This window comes from Rhinolophus sinicus, linkage group LG02 (genome assembly GCF_036562045.2).
Source record: "Rhinolophus sinicus isolate RSC01 linkage group LG02, ASM3656204v1, whole genome shotgun sequence".
Lineage (NCBI taxonomy): Eukaryota > Metazoa > Chordata > Mammalia > Chiroptera > Rhinolophidae > Rhinolophus > Rhinolophus sinicus.
Window position 1 is genome coordinate 53,601,008 of NC_133752.1, and position 21,892 is coordinate 53,622,899.

Below are 21,892 nucleotides of genomic sequence, written 5' to 3' on the forward strand. Positions count from 1 at the left end.
GGCAACAAGTGATGAGATTGAAAAGGTATCAGTGGGAGGACTCCTCACAAGACAGGTCAAGAGTTAGCAACTAGCAGCCAGTGCCTATTTCCATCTGTGTTCTCATTTACTTGGTATGTTTTATGGAATTCTTCTGGGTAAGGCTGATGCCATTTTCAACCAGATACACTCTCCACTTCTGGTTACTCACCTGAGAAATGAATGAAGCTCAAAAACACCACATCCCTGCCCCAGTTTCCTCACCAATAAAATGGAGAGTTTGGACTACATGATCTCTGAAGTCACTCCTACTTCTAAAATGTGTGTGGGTAGAATTTACAGGGTTTGGGACAGGGACACCACACCACCATCCTCACAGCCAGCTCCCAACTGGGAAGCCTCTTATAGTAAATATCCTCTCACCCAAAGAGTTATTTAATGCTAGGATAGTATAGAAATGTTCTTAAACTCCTTATTTTAAATCAAAATACATAAATGTGCATTTACTCATTTTCATTTATGAAGGTTCAATGCCTTTCCTTAAGACCAGGTCATGCAGAGAGAGCAGCCATGAGTTATGCAATTAACTAGCTCCACAGTGCACCATCTCCATTTCCATTGCGAAGTTCCTTAAAATGGAAAGAAAACTTAGTGATTGCAAATAAATCCAAATGCAGAATTTCTCTCGATTTTTGTGTTTTCCCCAATCTTCTATAGTTGTTTTTCCTCACATTTAATTTGACAGCAAATTTTTAGTAACTCACCTCTATGGAGTCTTTTTAAAGTATTCAACATAGTTTCCCTAGAAACAAGAATGATATTTCTTTTCACATTTACATTTCATCAGTTTAGTTAAATTATAAATCAGATTAGGTCATGCTGCTCTAGCTCCTCCAATGGCTCACCCACCTTACTGAAAGGACAAGTTAAAGTCCATACAAGATCCCACATTCTCTGTCCCCTGCTCACCTCTCTGACTTATCTCCTGCCACCTTACCCTGGATCACATACCCCAGCCACTCTGACCGCCCTGCACTTTTTCAAAAAGCCAAGCAAGCATCCGCTTCAGACTTCACACCTGCGGTACTCCTTCTTTGAAATTCTCTTCCCCTGGGTATCTGGCGAGCCAGCTCTTATAATCAGGTCTTTGTTCAGAGATCACCTTCGCAGTGAGGGCGTCCCTCTCATCCTCTTTCAAGGAGCCATCTTTGCTCCAGCCAGCCTGTACTACCTCCCCACCCCCATGTTGTTTTTCTCCACAACACTTATCTGACATGCTATATATTTCGCACACTAGAATTGTTTTGAGCTTCTTGAGGGCAAGGATTTTGTGTTGGCTCATTGACACATTCCTAGTGCCTAGAAGAGCAGGGGCACAGTTGTCACTCAATAAATGTTTGTTTAATAACAATCTTTATTATTGTGATATGTGTATTACCTTTCTGACTGAATGGCATAACTATAACAATAATTACATCAGGCTTGAGGAGGTTTAGGAACAAGAGTAGCAGAGTCTTGGTAAACAAAGAAACCAACTGGAAGGGTCAGGAGTGTGCTGGTGCCCGAGAGCATGGCCTACTGTCCCTAGGCAGCCACAAGCCTGGACATCAGCTGGGGCATGGGACGGAGGGGAGCAAGACCACCAGTTAAATGCAAATGGACTACACAGCTTCTCTTTTAACTTGATCAAGTACCTCTCCAAGTACTTGATACTTTCCTATTCAAATGTACAATGACACACAACAGTATCAAATATAGAAGATCGTCCAGCCACTTTTCTTCAGGCAGAATAACAGAAAGAAGATAGATTGTTTTGTTCTGGTCCACCCCTTGATGGTCAATGACCTTGAGCAAATCTCTTAATCACTCTCTCATCCTTGGTTCTTTATTAAAAAGGGGAAGAGTATAAAATAATATGTGACCTGCCTGTTTCAATGGTCTATTGTAAGTATCAGATAAATCAATACCTATGAAAATATGTTGAAAAATTTTGAAGCAGTCTGTACAATAAGCAATCCTCTTTGTATTAACGTGGATAACTGACTTGTCAATAATAGCTACCAGAGTTCCCCAAAACTGATGATTTACTTTATAGCACATTGGTTTTAAAATGAATCCTAAAATGTGTTAAAGAATACACAGAAGGAAAAGTAGGCTTTTAAAGGCATGGAACAAGAAAGAGAGAGGAAATGGTTGTCTCCTGATTCTTTAATAGAAAAATATAAGGAAGAAAAAAACACAAATCTCCAGTGCAGTAACAACATTACATAAAGTTCAGATTCAAGAATATTACTGTGAATATCCACGATTATTTAGACTCTTGGATATTTCAGATATTTCTCATCCATTTCAACACCACAAAGATAGTCCAAGATGACATTAATATCACACATGTCAATAGCCTAATTTACATTACAAGTTGTAATGTAAATGAGCAAACCCTTTGTAACCATCTCAGTTCTGTTTTTATTATAGCATTTATTAAACCAGAATAAAAAAGTGGTGAAGAATGACTTGTCACACCATTTATTAGAGCTGATGGAGCATAGACAGTTTTTTCAATAAGGCTTTAACACAGTGTTATGCACCATAGTACATTATTAATGAAAAAAAAAATGCATGAGACTTGCCTCAGCTTTTCCCCCAAGTCATCCCGACTTTAAATTCAAAACCAATTCTACTCTCTATGGCAAAGCTTCAGAGATAGAAATGTTAATTTGTTTGTTGTTTACCAAATCTTAAATCCATTAATTCAAAGCAATAGTCAGGAATCCTCCATATAGTACTCAATTTAATAATCATACTTTTTTGGAGGGGGTTCAAAGGAACAAGCAAATGCAACAGGAAGATAAACAATTTGTGCCCTAGTTCATATCTGACAAGAGCATGGGATCTAATTTTCTCTCTGATAGAAAGCACACAAAGGACAGCCATGGAATATAAATTGTGCATTGGGTGTTTAAATTTTTCTTCCAATATCTGAGTATACAAATGGAACTAATTCACTCTGGAAAAAGTATTAAGTAATTGAGTACGATTGTTCCAGGATGAGGGATAATCCTCAAACTGTGAAGGAAAATAAACATTATTTTACCATGTTAGGGTCACCTCACTCACTCAGTAACCTCAATCAAGCATTTCACATTCAAAAGAAATAAACCAAAAGTATTAAAAATGACCTACCGCCAACAAGGAACCCTGATAAACACAAGCACCTGTAGGGGGAAAAAAAAAACACAAGAATTACAAGAGATGCATAATAAACCAACAGGCACTGTCCAGTCAGATTTAGGCAAAAACTGCCTCTAAATGCATTGTAATTTGGAGACTCAGCCTTTTTCCAAAATATTAAAGGCTGGGGCATTCTGCCCCTGTGGAAATAACCCCACACACCAAAATAACAGTTCTTGGACACACATGAGGCAAAGCATCATTAAAAGTTACTATTTGAGTTTTAAAATAAATGTATTTATAAAGCATGCTATAAATACACTGTCTATTTTCATTTATGATAAATCAGCAAAGCCTCCATAATCCAGTACCATTTTACTTATCCAGGCTTCTCTGCCCCTCTTTGCTTACACAGATTCTCCAGTGCAACTCATGAGGCCAATTTAGGATCCCGTGATAATCCTTTGCTAATCTCAATACTTTTGCTCATTTTCCTTTCCTGCAGGAGATGCATTTGGTTTATTCAAGTTCATGGAACATGATCTCATCTCCTTCATGAAGCTTTCCAGCCCACAGAATTATGCTCAGTGTCCTTTGAGCTCTTTGTGCTACATCATCCGTGTGTGAATTCATTCTTGTGTGCTTCCTTGTGGCAGCCTTGCTAAGGATGTGGAACGACTGCATCTACCCCACTACCTGTGTCTGTATTCTTAGGACGGGGACTGCTACTACTGTTTTCCCTAACTCTTCACACAGCAGGCCTCCACTCAGGTATCTGGTTGATTATCTATTACATACCTTTAACACACTATGTTCTTCTTTAGGGATATTAAAACATTTTACACCTGAAACAATTAACTGCATAGAAGAAAACATAGGTACTAAACTTATGGACCTTGGGTTCAAAGAGCATTTTATGAATTTGACTCCAAAGGCAAGGGAAGTAAAAGCTGAAATAAATGAATGGAACTATATCAAACTAAAAGCGTCTGCACAGCAAAAGAAACCATCGACAAAATAAAGAGGCAACCAACTGAATGGGAGAAGATTTTTGCAAACAGTGCCTCTGATAAGGGGCTAATATCCAAAATATACAAGGAACTCATGCAACTCAACATCAAAAAAACAAATAACCCAGTTGAAAATTGGGCAGAGGACCTGAAGAGACATTTCTCCAAAGAGGACATACAAATGGCAAATAGACATAAGAAAAAATACTCAACATCACTAAGCATCAGAGAAATGCAAATAAAAACCACAATGAGATATCACCTCACCCAGTCAGAATGGCTATCATCAACAAGACAAATAGTAACAAGTGTTGGAGAGGCTGTGGAGAAAAAGGAACCCTCATACACTGTTGGTGGGAATGCAGATTGGTGCAGCCGTTATGGAAGGCAGTGTGGAGATTCCTCAAAAAATTACGAATAGAATTACCATATGACCCAGCAATCCCTCTCCTGGGTATCTACCCAAAAAATCTGAAAACATTTATACATAAAGACACGTGTGCTCCAATGTTCATTGCAGCTTTGTTTATGGTGGCCAAGACGTGGAAACAACCAAAATGTCCTTCGATAGATGAATGGATAAAGAAGTTGTGGTATATATACACAATGGAATACTATTCGGCGGTAACAAAGGATGAAATAGGACCATTTGTGACAGCATGGATGGATCTTGAGATTATAATGCTAAGCGAAATAAGTAAAACCGAAAAATCAGAGAACCATATGATTTCACTGATATGTGGTATATAAACCAAAAACAACAAAAGAACAAGACAAACAAATGAGAAACAAAAACTCATAGACACAGACAATAGTTTAGTGGTTACCAGAGGGTAACAGGGGAAAGGAGTGGTGGATGAGGGTAAAGGGGATCAAATGTATGGTGATGGAAGGAGAACTGACTCTGGGTGGTGATCACAAAACGGGATTTATATATGATGTATTACAGAATTGTACACCTGAAATCTATGTAACTTTACTAACAATTGTCACCCCAATAAACTTTCATTTAAAAAAAACAAAAATTAAAAACATTTTACAGGAGAGTGGTATAGACTGCAGTTGGTTGGGGGGGAAAAAACCCTTCTATTGAGCTCCTGACCTCCAAGATTTACCCTCTTTGCATTCAGTTTATTTTACTAATAGGCCGGTTATAAACGGACACATCTTTATATTTTCTACTCTTTAAGCACCAAATAGAAAGCAACAGATGATTTGCTTCTTTATGGAAAAGAGGACAGAATTTGAATGGGATAGCCTATATATTCTGAATAACTAGTGTATCATAAAATAAATGTTTTCTAAGTTTTATATTTGAAAACAATATGAAATTACCATGCTAATTTAAAAAAACACTCATGTTCTCAACCAATTTTTGAACAGCACAATAGGTGATGATTTAACCTAGAAAGACATGGGTAGTGTGCTAACCGCTACTCTCAGAAATTGAGATTGCAAAACAGATTGGACTAGCAGAGAAGCCCATCTTGACAATGTGCCATCCAGGGTGTCCAAAGAGGGAAGGACACATTTTACTACAGTGAATGGCCTCTAATTGATCATTCATGATGTGTCAAAAATATTAACTTCTCAGGAAAGGACTGGCCTACCTTATCCACCAATAATGGAATTAAGAACAATCTTCAGAGAAAATGAGATCGCTATTTATACTTAGGGCTTGAATCAAAGATCTCTCTGGGCAAATTTATTGAAATGACTTTTGTGCCCTTGACATTCAAATAAGAATGACTTCAGATAAAAACCTTGGGAAGAAATTCTTCCTGTCTTATTTTTCTTTAAGAAATTCTTTTTCCAAGATTTAGTATTTCAGTCTACGGTATGTCATAAAAAAGGATATATATATATATAAGGATATATATATACATATATATGTATATATATATACATATATATAAAGATATACATATATCCTTATATATGTAGGATATATATATATATCCTTATATATGTAGGATATGTATATATATCCTATATACATATGTAAAATTACATACAATCATATATGATATATATGCATATGTATATATAAATAATCATCTATAACTCAAATAAATATATATAAACTCAATTCATTTCTAAATTAAATGGACATATTTAATTACTTCTGATGTTTAAAAATAAACATAAAGATCACTTAGGTGCAATTTAACCTTTAGAATAAACAAACAAAATTTAACCGTTCGAATAAGACCATCCTCAAATAATTTTAGGATGGCCCTCCTCCATACCATTACCTTCTGAGAGCCAGTATCTTTTCAAAGCTCCAAAAGAAATCAAGTATCTTAAGAAGCAGCCAAGTAAGAAGCAGCCAAGGATATAGCTTAAGAAATATCCATCTAAAACCCATTTCTGGAAGTTTTAGATGGATATTATAAACTCACTGCAACATAAAAAATATATATATAAAGCAGCATTGAGTGTGGCACCACCCTTGGTTAAGCCAAATATCTGCTAGAGAAACAAGTCAAAATGATGTGGAACTATTAGTAAATCCCATCATTAGGAAAAGGACATAACTCAATTTGGGTCACTTGATGATGGACAATTCCAAAAGAAATGAGCTTTGCCTTCGGAGGGCTTTCCTAAAACAAAACAGCTCTACCCGGAAGGCAGCTGCACAAATGAAGCTCCATTAACACAGCTTCCAAAACCTCATTTCCACTCTCTAGAGAAAAGAAAGCATTCCACTGATGCCCAGTCCCATCAAACATTTATCACCACCCATGGCTAGATGCAGTCCTCCAAGCAAGCGTATTTCCCCCACCCTGGCCCATGCTCCACACACACCATTAGATAAAGTCAGGAGGTTTGCTGGCATCAGGTACCGGGGGCAGCTTAGGGTTCTGCACCGGAACAGAGGCCTTCTCATTAATCTATCAACTCATAATATGGAAACCAAAGTCATTCATGCCACTCGTCCCTTATTTTCTTAAGGAATACTGAAATGACTGCAGCTCTACCTGAGGTTTAAATTTATGACTTTGTTTGAACTTCAAAGGAAACTTCTCAAGGTAAATCCTGACAGATGGTGCGCATCTAGAAGGACAAACAGGCCCTCTTCAAGGGAAAACAGGAAACATGAGACAACAGGAGCTAGCCAGTTTCAGGACACCAAATATATCTGAGATGCGCGGTAATTTAAGTTCTAAAACCCTGTGAGAAAGTGCATGAAGTTTTGCAGTGTGACATGACCATATGCAGTGCAAAGAAGGAAGCTGAGATCCTGAGACCTTCCTCCCATGTGGTTGGCTCCTTTCTTGCAGGTCACATAGGTAAAACGTTACTTCATATTCATATAAATAAGTAAATGCCTTTTTTTAAGCCCTTTTGCACATTATAGTGTACTCTTTCATGAGGTGCCTATATAAAACCTAAAGTTTTCAGAGGAAATTTGAGATATAATTTGCACCAGTACTCACATTCTGCAACTGTTCACTGTAGAAACTGTAACTGGTAAACTGAGTAAATTAGAGAAGTTAAATCCAAGGGCCACAAAATGTCAGGTCCATTAGTTCAAAGAAATCTTGGCAGATATGACCATAAGATATGAAGAGATTTGGAAAGCATGGTATCACAAAAACACGATTCATTAGGAACAGGCACCCACAAGCTGGCATTTAAGTGTTCAAGCTTTACGTTGTGTTGTAATTCAGCATATGGCTTGTGCACTGTGGAATACTTAAAATAGAACTGTTTTCTGGAGTGACAGGACAGCTCACATCCTGATTATCAACCAGGATTCAGATCAATTAATAAAGGAGTTAAAATGAAAATGGGCCAACTGTTTTTGAACTATTGTCAGATTTGGTACATGGTTCCAATTTTGCCATGTTGAAGTCCCCTCCCCTCTCCTGAGTCATGTGGTGGCGTATTTTATGACTACTTGTGTCTGAGCAAAATTGAGTGATATTGCCACTCAAGTCTATAACAGTGAATACTGTTGTCTGTGCCCTTATTTAAAAAATGTATACGTGGTGGGTAACACCCAGACTCCAATCCCCAGAGAAGAAATGCAATATGATTGAAATAAGAGCCTACGACAATGCAACAGCTCTTCATTTCCACTAGCAGGTAGTTGCCAAAGCCAAAATATGCCAAGTTGCTTTACTCAGTATTGGGAAATCTACCAAGGACCAATGTTCCAATATCCCTAACTGATCGCTAGTTTACTTGTATTAACAATTTCTGGGTATTTAAACTCCTGAGAGCAAGCATTATGATTTTTTTATGTCTGTATCACCCTACCAGACATAACCTGATATATAAGCTCTTAGTAACAATTTGTAGAACGAAAGAATGAAAGATAGACTGTTCTTCCCAGCCAATGTCTTCTCTTCCTTAATATTGAATTTTAAGCATTAACTCTCCAGCCAAGAATGGAACCAAATATGCTGATGCACCCATTAATAAAATACACTGTCTATCAAATGATCCTTTTCAGTATTCTGTTAATGGCATTTATAGAAAAAGTCTGGAAGATTGTGGGATTGGCTAAAGTCGCATGGTGAGTGATGAGACACAGGCTAGAACGCAGTTCTCTTAACCTCCAATTCAGTAATCTTTCCCTATACCCAAGTCAACATGTTCCATCTAGTGTAATGTCACTGGATTTCCACAGATGAACATAACTCAAGATGTGCTTCTCCAGAAAATGTCATGGCAGAGCTAGTCTAATGCAGAAAGCAGCTGTTTGGTAGAAGTTCCTCTGTAACATCTTGATTTTATAAAGTTCTCAAGTCATAGTAGTTCATCAGCGTGGCAATGTAAGACAATATAAATTATCACTGCCAATAATTTGCTTGTAAAAATTCATTTTTCTTTTAACAATAAAAATTCAGAATGAGAAAGTTGCAACTGGCCACAAATAAGACAGCAAATATTGATCTTTCTTTTCCTATGCTGGATGATTAACAAAGTATTTTAGAGCTGTCACCTAGCCGACTTCTGCATTTGGTAAATGACAGAACCACAGCCCAAAAAAGTTAGGTGGTTCATTCAAGGTCATACAGCAGTTTATCATGGAGGCCAGTCTAATCTTAATTCAAAAGAATGTGATTTGGCAATAGCCATTCATCTGACCAATATTTTTTAGCACCTACTGTATACCAGGAGCTGAGTTGGAGACATAAGAATAACTAGGGCACATCCTAGCCCCTCAGTGAGCACATAGCTTAGTAAGGAAGAAGGAAACCACAACTTTATCAACAATAATTGTAGAATTATTAACTGGTGTCCTAGGAGTATGTATGACATGCTCTCTGAGCACTGAGAAGAAACAATTATGTCATGGCCTGATCAGCAAGTGTCAGAGTAGGTCACACCAAGAGAAGCACACATGTGAATACTTCTTTTCCATTTTTAAAAATCATTGCCAAGGGTAATAAGAAAAACTTGGAGAAATCTCTGTGATATTATACTTAAAAGCTTTCCATCCTTGATCCCAATGCTCTTATTTTTAAGAGAAAAAGAAAAGTCTGACAGACCCAAATCAAAGGTCTCATCTGATGACAGCTGATTTGGGGGCTGTAGAATTGATATCACTTAAATTAATTAAATGAGATAAAGTATGTAAAGTGCTTAGCATAGTGCCAGGCAAATAATGCATTCAATAAATGTCCATTTTCATCATTCATTCATTCAATATTAGATAAGCATCATTATGACTTAGATGAAATTCTCAGACATCTATCAATCCAATTTGTGAAATGATTCTAGAATAGTTTGAAGGTGGGATGAAACAATAAGAAGCAAAGTTTCCAAGAAATCTTTGGAGGAATAGCGCCCCTCCCGCCCTGCTCTCCTCCTCCCCCATCAAAAGGCTTTGGAGTTTCTTAAACTTTGCCCAATATATTAACCAGTCTTCTAAAGAGTGAACCCTGCAGGCTCTTAATAATAATGGCTTTTGTAATTCAAGAGATTTGGTTCTGAAAAACTGCCTCGTTCCAACTGCCCCCTGGTGAGCTATCAGGGAGAGATAGCACGTTTTCCGCGTTGCTGGGATGTGATTCTAAATAAGAAACTGCCACCACCACGTGAAAACGTAAATTTTTTAGGTCTCAAGTTCAGATTTGGGTGGCCTGGGTTGACTCTAGCCATCTGGCTTATTATCATAATTAAGCCATATAAGTTTTGTGTGTGTTTTTTTAAGTGCGCACACACGCGCACATACACAATAAAGACATGTTTCTACAGGTTGTGCCTTGTTTGAAGGAAGGCTGCATAGGCCCCAGGCGTGCTTTTCCTGGGGTTAGTACACACTTGACATACTTCCCGGGAGGGTGCAGGCAGGTGGTACCTTTAGCCTCCGGAAAGTCCCCATTGCTTTGCGTGGACTTCCAAGGCAACGCCACTTTCTCCCGGAAAACTAGCAAGGAAAAGGCAGATGCCCTGGTGGCTGGAGGTCTATCCAAGGCAGGGCTTTGTCCTCCCCGGTGCCTCCCGCCGGCTGGAGTCCGGCGCCGGGGCTCTGCACCCGCGAGCCGCCCTCACCTGGCACCAGGGCAGAGAAGCCCCGCCCCATGCCTGCCGCCTCCGAGGCTGCGGCTCAGATTTGCGGTGGGGCAGGTGAATTCTTCTTCCCGCAGCTCTATGAATAATGAATGGGGCTGGGAGGGGACACCGAGAGTCGGGTGCTGTGGGTTAAGCCGTCTTGGTCCCAGCCCGCTGGCTCCCTTCCCCCTCCCCAAGCACTAGCTAGGTGACTTTCCCAGCTCCTCGGAGCAGGTGGGAGCTCACGGGCCTGGCGTCCCAGGACCCGCCATCCCATGACCCTCAAACTCTTGATTTACTTATTGATTCATTTAATTCCCAGAGTCCAGCTTGCTTTTGCTATCATGGCGACAATTCCCACAGTCTTCTTTCTCTCTCCCGGCTCAGGGGTTTTCCAGTAGGTGGGAACCCCTGAGGAAAACCTGGAGACCGACGGCAAAGTAAGAGAATGAAGCAAAACTTATTAACCACTTGTTTTCCAGGGTAGGCAAGCTCGTGCCTCTCTGTACTGGGGAGGTTTTTTTAGTGCAATTGATTTGCCTTCGTCCAAAACACGCTCTAACCAACTAGTTATAACATCTTTACTGGACTTTATGTGAGACTTATCGGGACCAGGAGTCGTGGGGCGGAGGGGGGTGAGGGCGTAAGGTACTGGATTGTATGTCCCATAGAAGCAGACGTATTTTTACACAGGTAAGAGCAATTGCTCGCTCCACACCACACAGTTGTTTTCCATTGGGAGCAGCGGGGAAGTGGGGTGGGGGGGAAGAGAATCCGATTTCAGGATGCCACCTCAATCGGTCACCCACCCACCCAAATACACTTAGGGCAGAAAGGGAGGCGGTAGGCGTGCTTCTAATCCGAATGTAAAACAATCGGGAGTAGAAATATCAAAAAATCCCACTCCAGTTCCACTCCCACCCACCCATCCCAGAAAACTTCCACCCGAGCCACAATACCGTAAACCTGCTGGGCTTTTGAAACAGCATGATCACACACACACACACACACACACACACACACACACACACAAAAGGCACCGTTCTCTCACCTTCAGAATGAGGCAATACTGCAAATTCCGCCAATGCGAGGGCCACCCCGAGCCACACTTTCAAGACACCCATTGCTGCTTCAGCACCCACGCTGGAGGAGCCCAGCCTTCAGCATCCAAGAACCGGCTCACCGCCAAAACGCTGGCTTCAGCGCCCCGAACCAGAGCGCACGGAGGGCGGGGGAACGGCCGACGATTACCTCCTGGGAAATGAGACGATGCACGGACCGAGAGCGACACTCACATCTGCCCGGAGGCGCCGGGGCGGACGGGGAATTCAATTCACTCACTGCCCAGCTGTCCAGCGAAGCAGGACGCCAGCGTGGGCAGAGCTTGGGAGAATAAAAGAAGAGGCAGAGCGCAGTTCTCCGCAGCGGTCTCTCCGGAAAGTTGCGGATCACCGGCTGGTCGGATCTCCCAGCATGTCCCTTAGGCCTGACCGGTCCGCTCCAGGGTCCCCCACCGTGGAGATCCCGGCGCTGGTTCGAATGTAGCAGCTTTTGAAAGTTCGCTTGACACTCTACCTCCGCGGCGCGTCAGCAGCTGGGGTCGCCAGGAGCTGGGAAAGACCCGCCCACCCCTCCTTCGTGGCCGGGCTACCCAGCTCCGCGGATCTTGGCCGCCGGGGGCCGCTCGCAGGAAACTTTGTGCCGCGATGCGGGCAGCTCCCGGGACTTGCCCGCGCTGCAGCCGCACGGCGCCGCCTCGGGCTGCGCTCCCTGCAGCAGACTGTTGGAAAGCTTCGGAGGAAAGACCCTGGCGGGTGGCGCGGGGGGCGCTGCTGCTACTTTCTCGCGCCCGCCCCTCGCCTGGGTGAGGAGGGCTGCGGGGGCGCGGCTTGCTCCAAGCTAACAGCTACCGCCGCACCGAGCACCAAGGAGCTGGTCTGCGGGGTCGAGGTGTGATTACGGGCGTGGAGGCGGAGCAATAATTTTAAATGCACGGAGGAAAGAGCTACAGAGGCTGGAAAGAACGCCCGAACTCAAAACCACTGGTACGAGAGAGGCCGGAAACGCACAAAATAAGGGCCCCTCTGTATCTCCGCGTTTAAAAGACACACGCTCCGCCTTCCTCCCCTCCTTCCTCCCTCATTTGCTCTGCTTGAAAATGGACCCAGGGACTCCGAGCTTTGGCAAAGATTCCAGAGAGTCACGTGGGGAAGGGGAGAGGCGAGGAGGGGGTGAGGGGAAGCCGAGAGCAACCTGATCCCCTTATTCATTCTGCTAGAGTTCAGATTGCCTTTGTCTGGGGCGGGATCAAAAGTGGTCACACCAGGGAGGGATGGGGTGGGGAGAAGATGGCGTGGTCTTTGCTCTGGCACAGTGAGGGCCTGCGAACCTGGTCCACACCGTCACTTGAAGAGGGACCCATTCTGGAGTGGGTATGCCCACATTCAAAGGACCTGGCGCTACCCCCACCCCTCTACCCCCACCACTCCTGCTAGACTAAGTGCGTGAGGACCTGATCGATCTTCCTCATTCTGGCACCCTCGGTCGTCGCATCGTGGGTTTAACCAGCAGCCTGGAAGTATCTTGGCATGTAGGTCCTAGTGGGGCCTCCCACCGCGAATGCACCTTTACCTCTCCTCTACGCGGTCTTGGCGCGGTGACTCCGGCCGCGCCCCAAATGCCAATGACTAGAAAGTAAATGTCAGGGCAAGGCAGGCTCCCGGGCATACTTGAAGAGCAGAGGCCTTGATTCCCGGTCACAACTAAGTGATTGAAGCTATTTTTATAAGACCAAATAAAAATAGCTGATCTAAAGTTAAGTATTTTATAAGATGAGAATGGTGGCATCTGAGAGATGCTGGCTGGGTTCTACCAGCCCAGAGAAGAGATATCCATGGTCCCTCAGTTGACTTGTGATGGACCAGCCTGTTGGAGGGGAGTTTGTCCAGGGAGTAGAGTTTGTCCAATCATTGAACGCCAAGAGGTGAAACAGTGGGGGCCCCACATGTTTCCAGTCTTCACAACCACCATAAAGAGGCGGGAGGTTCTAATTCTCACTGATGCTACTTGGACCAATTCGCTTTTCAGAATAATTCATTAAGTTGTAACTGAAGGATCCCTATGACTTTTACTATTTAGCCAGAGCAAAGAGGGAATCTCTGGCAACCTAGCACTGATTTTTGAGTACTGGGAAGTCCCTGGGGTTCTGCAACTCAACCTCAGTCTCTCCTGGGCTGTGGGGGTCTCAGGGACAGAGACTGTTTACCACCTTTGTATCTGAAGCACATAGTAGGTGCTTATTAAACATTTGTTGAAAGAATGAGTTGAGCAAAATAGTAAGTCCCTGAGAGCAGTGGCCCTATCAAGTGGGGTTGGATGTCTTAAACACTCCACTCAACAAAGAATCCCCTCCCCTCTTTTATCTAGAAAGTTGACATTGTCTCAATCCCATGTAAAGTGCTGTAAAAATTCAGCTTGGAACACACTCCGTCAACCATGTTACCGCCCCATACCCCTTTTTATAAAAATTTTGTAGCCACCACTGACTGGGAGTAACTTAGACAATTTGTTCTCTCAAGAATCAATTTGATTTTATTTAAAAAATCATACAATCATTGCACTCAAATTAGTCTCAATAAGACATCTGTTATTCTTGTGCTAAATGCAAATGTGCTGCTTTTTAAAAAGGAAAGGAAATGAAAGAAGGAGGGGAGGGAGGGAGAACAGCACCACCAAGTTCCCCTGAATTCCGTATATGCTATATTTATACGTAACATTTCCCTCTCCACCACCAGCCAGCGCAGGGCACACTCACATCATCCTCCCTCTGTCCCAACTAGAGAGAGAGCTGGTAGCCCCACAGTCCCTCTCCCAAGATCCTTAGATGATCAGATGGTTGAAAGGGTCAACCAATAATTCAGTAATGTTAGGCATATCTAGCACCCTTCTATGGTCATTTAAATTGTTGGGAAAAGAATTATATTAGCATAACCTATTTCATTATGACGGAAGTTTTTGTAAGCATTTTTATAGATATGCAACTACTCATAACTAGCTTATCTCTAATAAGCTGTTACTTATGAATGCTTCAAAAACCAATGCTTCCACTGACAGGAAGTTAGCAGTTCACTAGCCACAGATATGTTGGTCTATATCTTCAGTGTTTTTCATTCACATGCCTGGATTCCACAACTTCTGTTAATATGTCCCACAGTATCTCCTTGGCTTGGCCCCGCTGTCCACTATCGACATTTCCCTGGCCTTGTTGCTGCCCGTTTTGGGAAATTGATTTACCAATTACTGCTGTAAATGATAGTAATAACAACAACAATAACAGCTATCACATATTGAATACTTTGTGCCTAACACTGCACAATTTCCCATTCCATCCTCCAATAACCTTGTGAGATAGATGCTATTATTATTTCCATTTACAGGAGAGATAATTGATGTTCAGAGAGTTAGGTAATCTGTCCAAAATCAGACAGCTAAGAAATGACAAAGCATATTATTAGAGCAAGCAACTCTAGCTATAGTAACAGGCAAACCCCCCAAATTGCAGTGTCCTAAAACAAAAGTTTATTTCTCAGTCACATTCTGGCCCCTGGCCACTGGGGTCACCTGCATGTTGGATCCTGGGCACTGATGACTTGTTGCTAGGCCATCATGGAACATATGGCATGCACTGTGTCTGCATCAGGGCAATAGAATGATAAAGGAGGCATTGCAATCCCTAAGGGCCTTAGCCCTTCTTCTCAGAGTCTAGTGGCAAGAATGGGTCACATGGCTACTGAGCACTAACTGTACTGCTTCACTCCAGAGCCTGGGCTCTTAACTCTCTCGACTATCCTTAGCTACACTCTCTTGCCTCTCAGCAAAGACTCAGGTTGAACTCTCCCTAACACTCAGGCTTTGCTGACCTTTGTTGCAACTGCTCTGTTTCTCCAACTTGTCTTTACTCCACTTTCTTCCTCTTCTACTTTGCTTTCCTTTCCCTTTCTCCCTCCTCTCCCCCTTTACTCTACTTCTCACTATCTTTTTTCTGTACAACCCCACACTATGCTTTGGGCCGTCTATCACATCTTTCTCCTATATGTGCCATCTCTGATCTCCTTTCACCCGCACTGGGAGTGTTCGTGCAGTGTGAGTGCATTTGTTCTGGTTTGTCACTTTCAGCATGTGACAATATTTGTCGCTTTTTTTTTCTGCTTCAAATAGTTATATCCAAAAGAATATTCAAATAATACAGAAGTACAAACTGAAGGGACTCTGCTATAACCTAACCCCTCACCATGAATATCCACAGCAAACACATTCCAACATTTTTCTCTGCTTAACTAAATATAATTCTTTTTTATAAAAATAGAGTCAGAGTTTACGTGCTATTTTGCAACCTGCCTTTTTCTCCCACTGAACAATATAGCTAGGCCACAAGTTTCTAAGTCAAGTCGTATTGATCCACCTGATTCTTTTAAAGTGCTGCTTGGGTTCACCCTGCATGGATATGATTTTACATATTTAGTCAAGACTTGTTTGGAAAACATTTATGTTGTTTCCAATTTTTTGCTGTTATAAATAACACAGCATTAAAACGTTTTTATAAAAGTTCCTTGTGCACTTACCTAATTATTTCCCTGGCATAAACTTTTGTAGGTGAAATTCCTGGGTCAAAGGCATGCATATTTTTCATTGTGAGACTATCATTTAATCTTTGCAAATCTCAAAAGGTAAAATAACATTTTGCTTAACACCACTTATTAACTGTGTCACCTCAGGCATATTAACCTCCCTGAACCTCAGATTCCCTGTCTATGAAATAGACATTATATTATTGCCCACTGTACAGGACTTGATTTGCATTAAATAAGGTAAAGTGCTCAGCACCACATCTGACACAAGTTAGCCATTTCACAGATGGTAGACAAGTGAAATACAGGTATTTTTAAAATCAGCATCTCTTTGCTTATTAGTAACGTAAAATACTTTTTCTTCCATTTATTGTGCTTCTTTGTGCATGTGCCTGAATGGCCTCTTTCTATTTCTCTGTTAGTGGGGTGTTTCACTCTATGTAGAATTGTACGGGTTTTTCATATATTCAGGATATTAATCCTTTTCTTTGAGTTTGGATATTGCTTTCCAGAAAGGGAGTGGCTATTTACCATTTGCTTTTGTGGGAAATGATAGTTTCCCCAGCAGTGTCACTGGGAGGACACGCAAGAATGAAACCAAGAAAAAGGGCTTTAGATCTAGAATTCTTTTTCCGGAATAAAATAAACAAAAACCCCAAGTTTTTTCTTTGTTTCTTTGTTTTATCTTTCCCACTTGGGACAGCTACCCAATCCTCACACAGGTTTTGTCATAGCAGTTGTGGCAGGTGGCAGGCTGGAATCCTTTCTCATTGGTCGGTGCCCCTTTTCTCATTGGTCAGTTACTAATATTTTTACTATCACCCCTGTGCTTACCATAACAACATAGCAGGAAGCCAAGCGTCAGAGGTCCCTGAAAATGCTAAACGGTCACAGCAACTAATCCAGGAAAGGAACTAGATCATCTCAGCACATTTAATCAACTTCTTTCCTGCACATATTATATTGCCTTTTGTTTTATAAATAAAAGTCCTATAGAACTGGACCTGATTTATCCTGCACTTTACTATTACACACTAACTTCTTGATTTTTAAAAAAACTTCATTTGTGTTCTCTGTATCACCAATTATCTTCTAGTTACACCTAGAACACCTTGAATAGCCGACCCACCTAATCGTTACTGGTAATGAGTACAACACAGTCATGGCAGTAAGAAAAGAATTACTGAACACTTTATAGGAAACTATTAATATATTTTTATTTTACTCATCACTCAGTCACCATTCTGAGCTGTATATTACCATTTGCCTTTATTTCTACTGAAAGAACTGAGAGGAGACCAGGTATAAAAAGAAGAGGTAAGAGAGAAAGGCAACAGAATTTCCAAATACTCTTTGCTTTTGCTTAAGCAGGTATTCTAAAATAGACACCACGTCTGCCCCACTTCAATTTAAACAAAGAAATATTCTGAACAACATATAACACAGAATACGTTGAATAAATTGTAATTCCTCCATAAAATGGAATATTATACAGAGATTAAAAATATCTTAAACATATATTTATTTACATGGAAAGATATTTTAAAAATATTGTTCGGTGAAAAACATAGGTTATAAGATAATAATACAATGTTCCCATGATTTTGCTTACACACCTGTACCTTCATACATTTACACACATATCCATAAACACATATCTCAAAGGATATACACCAAAATATTATCTCTGAGAGTCCAAGTGATTTTAATTTCTCTTTTTAGCTTATCTATATTTTCTCATTCTTCTACATATAATACATATTTAATAGCAGAATGCAAAATCATATTGGAGAAATTTTAAAATAATAGAATCAGCTAATTCAAACTGGCTTAAACTATACATGGCATTTACTGTCCATCATAACTAGAAACTAAGACTAACCTTAGAAGACCTTCCGATTGGATTCAATTTAGTACTTTAATGGTCATAAAGGAGCCAAATTCTTTCTTTCTCTCTACTCTTCCCTGTGACAGACATTGCCAGGCTCACGAGCATTTCCTGAATGCGTGGGATGTCATATTTTCCCAGCCCTCTGACAGATGGGACCATGTAACCAGATAATGACCTGCACTGTCCAATACAGTAGCCACTGTCCACATGTGGCTACTGAGCTCTCGAAAGGTGATTAGTCCAAATGGAGATGTATTACAAGTATAAAATACATATCATATTTCAAAGACTGAGTACACACAAGAGAATGCAAAATAGCACATTAATTTTTTATATTACCGGTTAAAAGGATAGTATTTTGAACATAGTGTTTGAACATAAAATATCAGTACAACAAACTTTATCATCATTTATTTTTAAAATGTGGCTACTGAAATATTAGGTTTACATATGTCCACTACACATGAACGAGAATGGTTTTAAAAACAACAACTGACAATGTCAAGCAATGGAAAGGCTGTGCAGCAGCTGGAACTCTCACATATATTGCTGGTGTTAATGTAAATTGGTGCAGACACTTTGGAAAACAGCTTGGCAATTTCTTAAAAGTTAAACATGAAGTTACCATATGATGGAGCCACCACACTCCTAAATATTTACCCAAGGGAAATGAAAAGCTATGTTCACACAAAAACCTGTACATGAATGTTTACATTGGCTTTATTAGTCACCAAAAACTGGGAACAACCCAAATGTCCCTGATCTGGGGAATGTATAAACAAAGTGTAGTACATCCATACTCAGCAACAAAAAGGAAGAAACTACTGATACACACCACAGCATGGATGCATCTCAAATACCTTATGCTGAGTGAAAGAAGCTAGACTCAAAAAATGACCTACTCTGAGTCCATTCATGTGACATCCTTGAAAGGCACAACCACAGGGTCAGAAAACAGATCAGTGGTCACCAGACACAGAGGGCAGGAGGTGGGGGGCAAGAGGGTCAGGGTGTTGAATACAAAGGGCACAGAGTAAGTTTGGGGAGACATGGAATTGTAAAACTAGTTTGAAATGGCAATTACATGACTGTCTACTCACAGAACTGTACACTAGAAAGGGTAAATTTCACTGTATGTAAAGTATACCGTAATTTAAAGCACGGAAAATAAATCTTAGCAAACAAGTATTACCTCCAAATTTGGCATAACAACAGCATCAATAAAGTTAGTCAAAATAATTACACATGTGGGTCTCATTATATTTCTGTTAGACAGCACTGTTTTAGACAATGGACTCTCATACTCTGGGACCAAAATAACTATAGAAATGCTTCCTTCCCCTGCCTCATTGAAGTCTAAAACTTACGACGGCAGCATCATAAGATGGTGAAACCTGAAAAGCCCAAGTCTCTGAATGACTATTTGGAACAAAACCCCCTGACCACACTCCCTGGACAGGTATAGTGAGAAATACACTTTATTTTGTTGAGCAATAAAGATTTGGGGGTTGTTTGTTACTTCAGCATAATCCAGCCTATCCTGATGAATGCTGCCTTCTACTTTCTCAGCTTCACCTTCCGCTTGTATCCCACTTTTAGGTACAAAACACTTGCCAGCAGTTCTCAGAGCTACATGCCTTTCCCCCATCCCCCCAATCTACAGAGGGTTAATGCAGGCTACCTAAAAATAGCAGGCAATCTACTTTCTTGTGAACCCCCAGTATATATTTCCTCGTGTTCTGTTGGTCCACATTCTCTCCCATTCTCATCCCTGAATCAAAATGGTTGACAACGTACAAAATTTCATGAACCAGCTAAGATCTTAGTCATAAAACATGCCCCATCCCTACAGTAGGAGTAGAGTTTACGTCCTCCACAATTAGGGTGACTGATTTTGTTGTCCAAACCAAGATACTTTAGAGAGTGATAGAGAATATATTAACAATTATGCCACTATAACAGACACAAACCAGGGCTCCTAGACACAAACCATGCCTTCCTGGGGAAGATGTGGATGCCTGAATGAAAAGTTGATAGTTAGTAAGAGAAAGCAGAATGGATATTGGGGAGATAACTACAATGACCATTTGAAAAAATATTTTTAACCACATGCATACCTACCTGTCTTCATCCATTCTGGCAGCTATAATGAAACACCATAAATTGGGTGGCTTATAAAGAACAGACATTTATTGTTCACAGTTCTGGAGGCTGAGAAGTCCAAGGTGAAGACACAGGCAGATTTGGTGTCTTGTGAGAGCCTGTTTCCTGGCTCGTAGAAGGTGCCTTTTTGCTGTGACCTCACATGAAAGAAGGGGCAAGCTCTCTGAGGCCTCTTGTAAGGGCACTAATCCTATTCACAAGGGCTCCACTATCATGACCTAATCACCTCCCAAAGACCCTATCCAAATACCCACCACATTGGGGAGTAGGTTTCAACATATGAATTCAGTCTATAGCACCTACAAAGAACACAGAGTCCCTGAGGTACTAAGGACCATATACTCTCTATGAGGGAAAACTCTGCAAAGTGTAAACTTTGCCCCTGAAACTAATCTGTTTTCAAGATAGTCTTTGAAAGGTAACACCACCAGAATCGGCCTTAGTGAGTTCAAGCCTCCTGATGTGTCCTCAACTCTCTATCTCCCCACGCCCCATAAAGGCTTTTTAAAGACCTCAGAACAGAAATGGCAAACCACAACACCTTCTCAGAAGTAAAATCATGACTTTGAGATTATTTTCACTGCAATCCAAAGATATTGGCCTCCGCAAATCAAGGGAAGGGAGACTGTGTTATTCCACTGCACCCAGGAAGTAACACCTACGATGCAATCTAAGTTCTAAGACTAACTGGTTGGCTGGCTTCAGATAAGTCATTAATAGATCTTCTAAGTCCTCATCTGTAAAAGGGAGATAATAATACGTGTGACCCACTTATCAAACTGGGTTGTTTTGAGGCTCAAATTAAGAAAACGGATACGAAAACCTTTTGAAATGTTAAGAGCACTATGCAAGTGTAAAGCGTTATTATTAAGAACTTTCAGCTAGGTCAGGCATTTTTATGTGCCAGGCAGCTTTAAGGCTATGAATAATCATTCTGTGGTAATTGGATATGTAAATGCTCCCAGAGGTCTATTTCAGCAGGCTATTCAGATAAATCAAAACTGATGATGATGATGATGTTGATGATGATGTGATGCTATTTCTCTAATCGTGAACGAGAAGCAGGAAGCAAAGATAATGACCTCATACCTTGATCCCTGGAAGAAGACTAAGTACCTTTCAGCATTTTTATTTTTAAAAGATTTTCGGTGATGATATAATTGGAGCTGCAACTTTTACTAGCAATAGGAGTCTGGTATGTTTGCTCATACTAATCCATTAGCATTTAATTTTGCTGTTTTTCTCTCTTATCCTATAAGCATCTGGGAACAGCTGAGCTGCATGCAATATGTCTGGCTTTGGTGCCTCTGGAGTGATTCAATCTTAAAATGATTGTGGACTTTGAAAAGACAAAGAAAAACTGGCCATGGGTTCTCATGGGAGTCCCCTGGCAGACAGGCAGACCTGAACTTGCTGTCATTTTTAGGATGCTATAGAGTTGAGAAATATTTCCCCTGTGGGTACAGGACAAAAAGAAGGTGGGAAAGCAGACAATGAAGAGTCATGACCCTGTGTCCCTTCATATCTTGTTTAGAACAAAA

General features: G+C 41.0%; 1 protein-coding gene across 1 annotated transcript in view; it reads right to left on the reverse strand.

The window, feature by feature from the left end:
- The window catches only part of FRAS1 (Fraser extracellular matrix complex subunit 1), a 423,789-nt gene extending 410,501 nt beyond the window's left edge, over window positions 1-13,288 (reverse strand). Inside the window, exons 1-2 of the mRNA XM_019720206.2 lie at window positions 11,722-13,288; window positions 3,163-3,194 (exon numbers count right to left, since the gene is read on the reverse strand). Of these exons, the coding sequence (XP_019575765.2) occupies window positions 3,163-3,194; window positions 11,722-11,794 (105 nt within the window). The 5' untranslated portion in view covers window positions 11,795-13,288. The remainder of the gene's footprint in view (window positions 1-3,162; window positions 3,195-11,721) is intronic.
- Window positions 13,289-21,892: the final 8,604 nt, after the last annotated feature.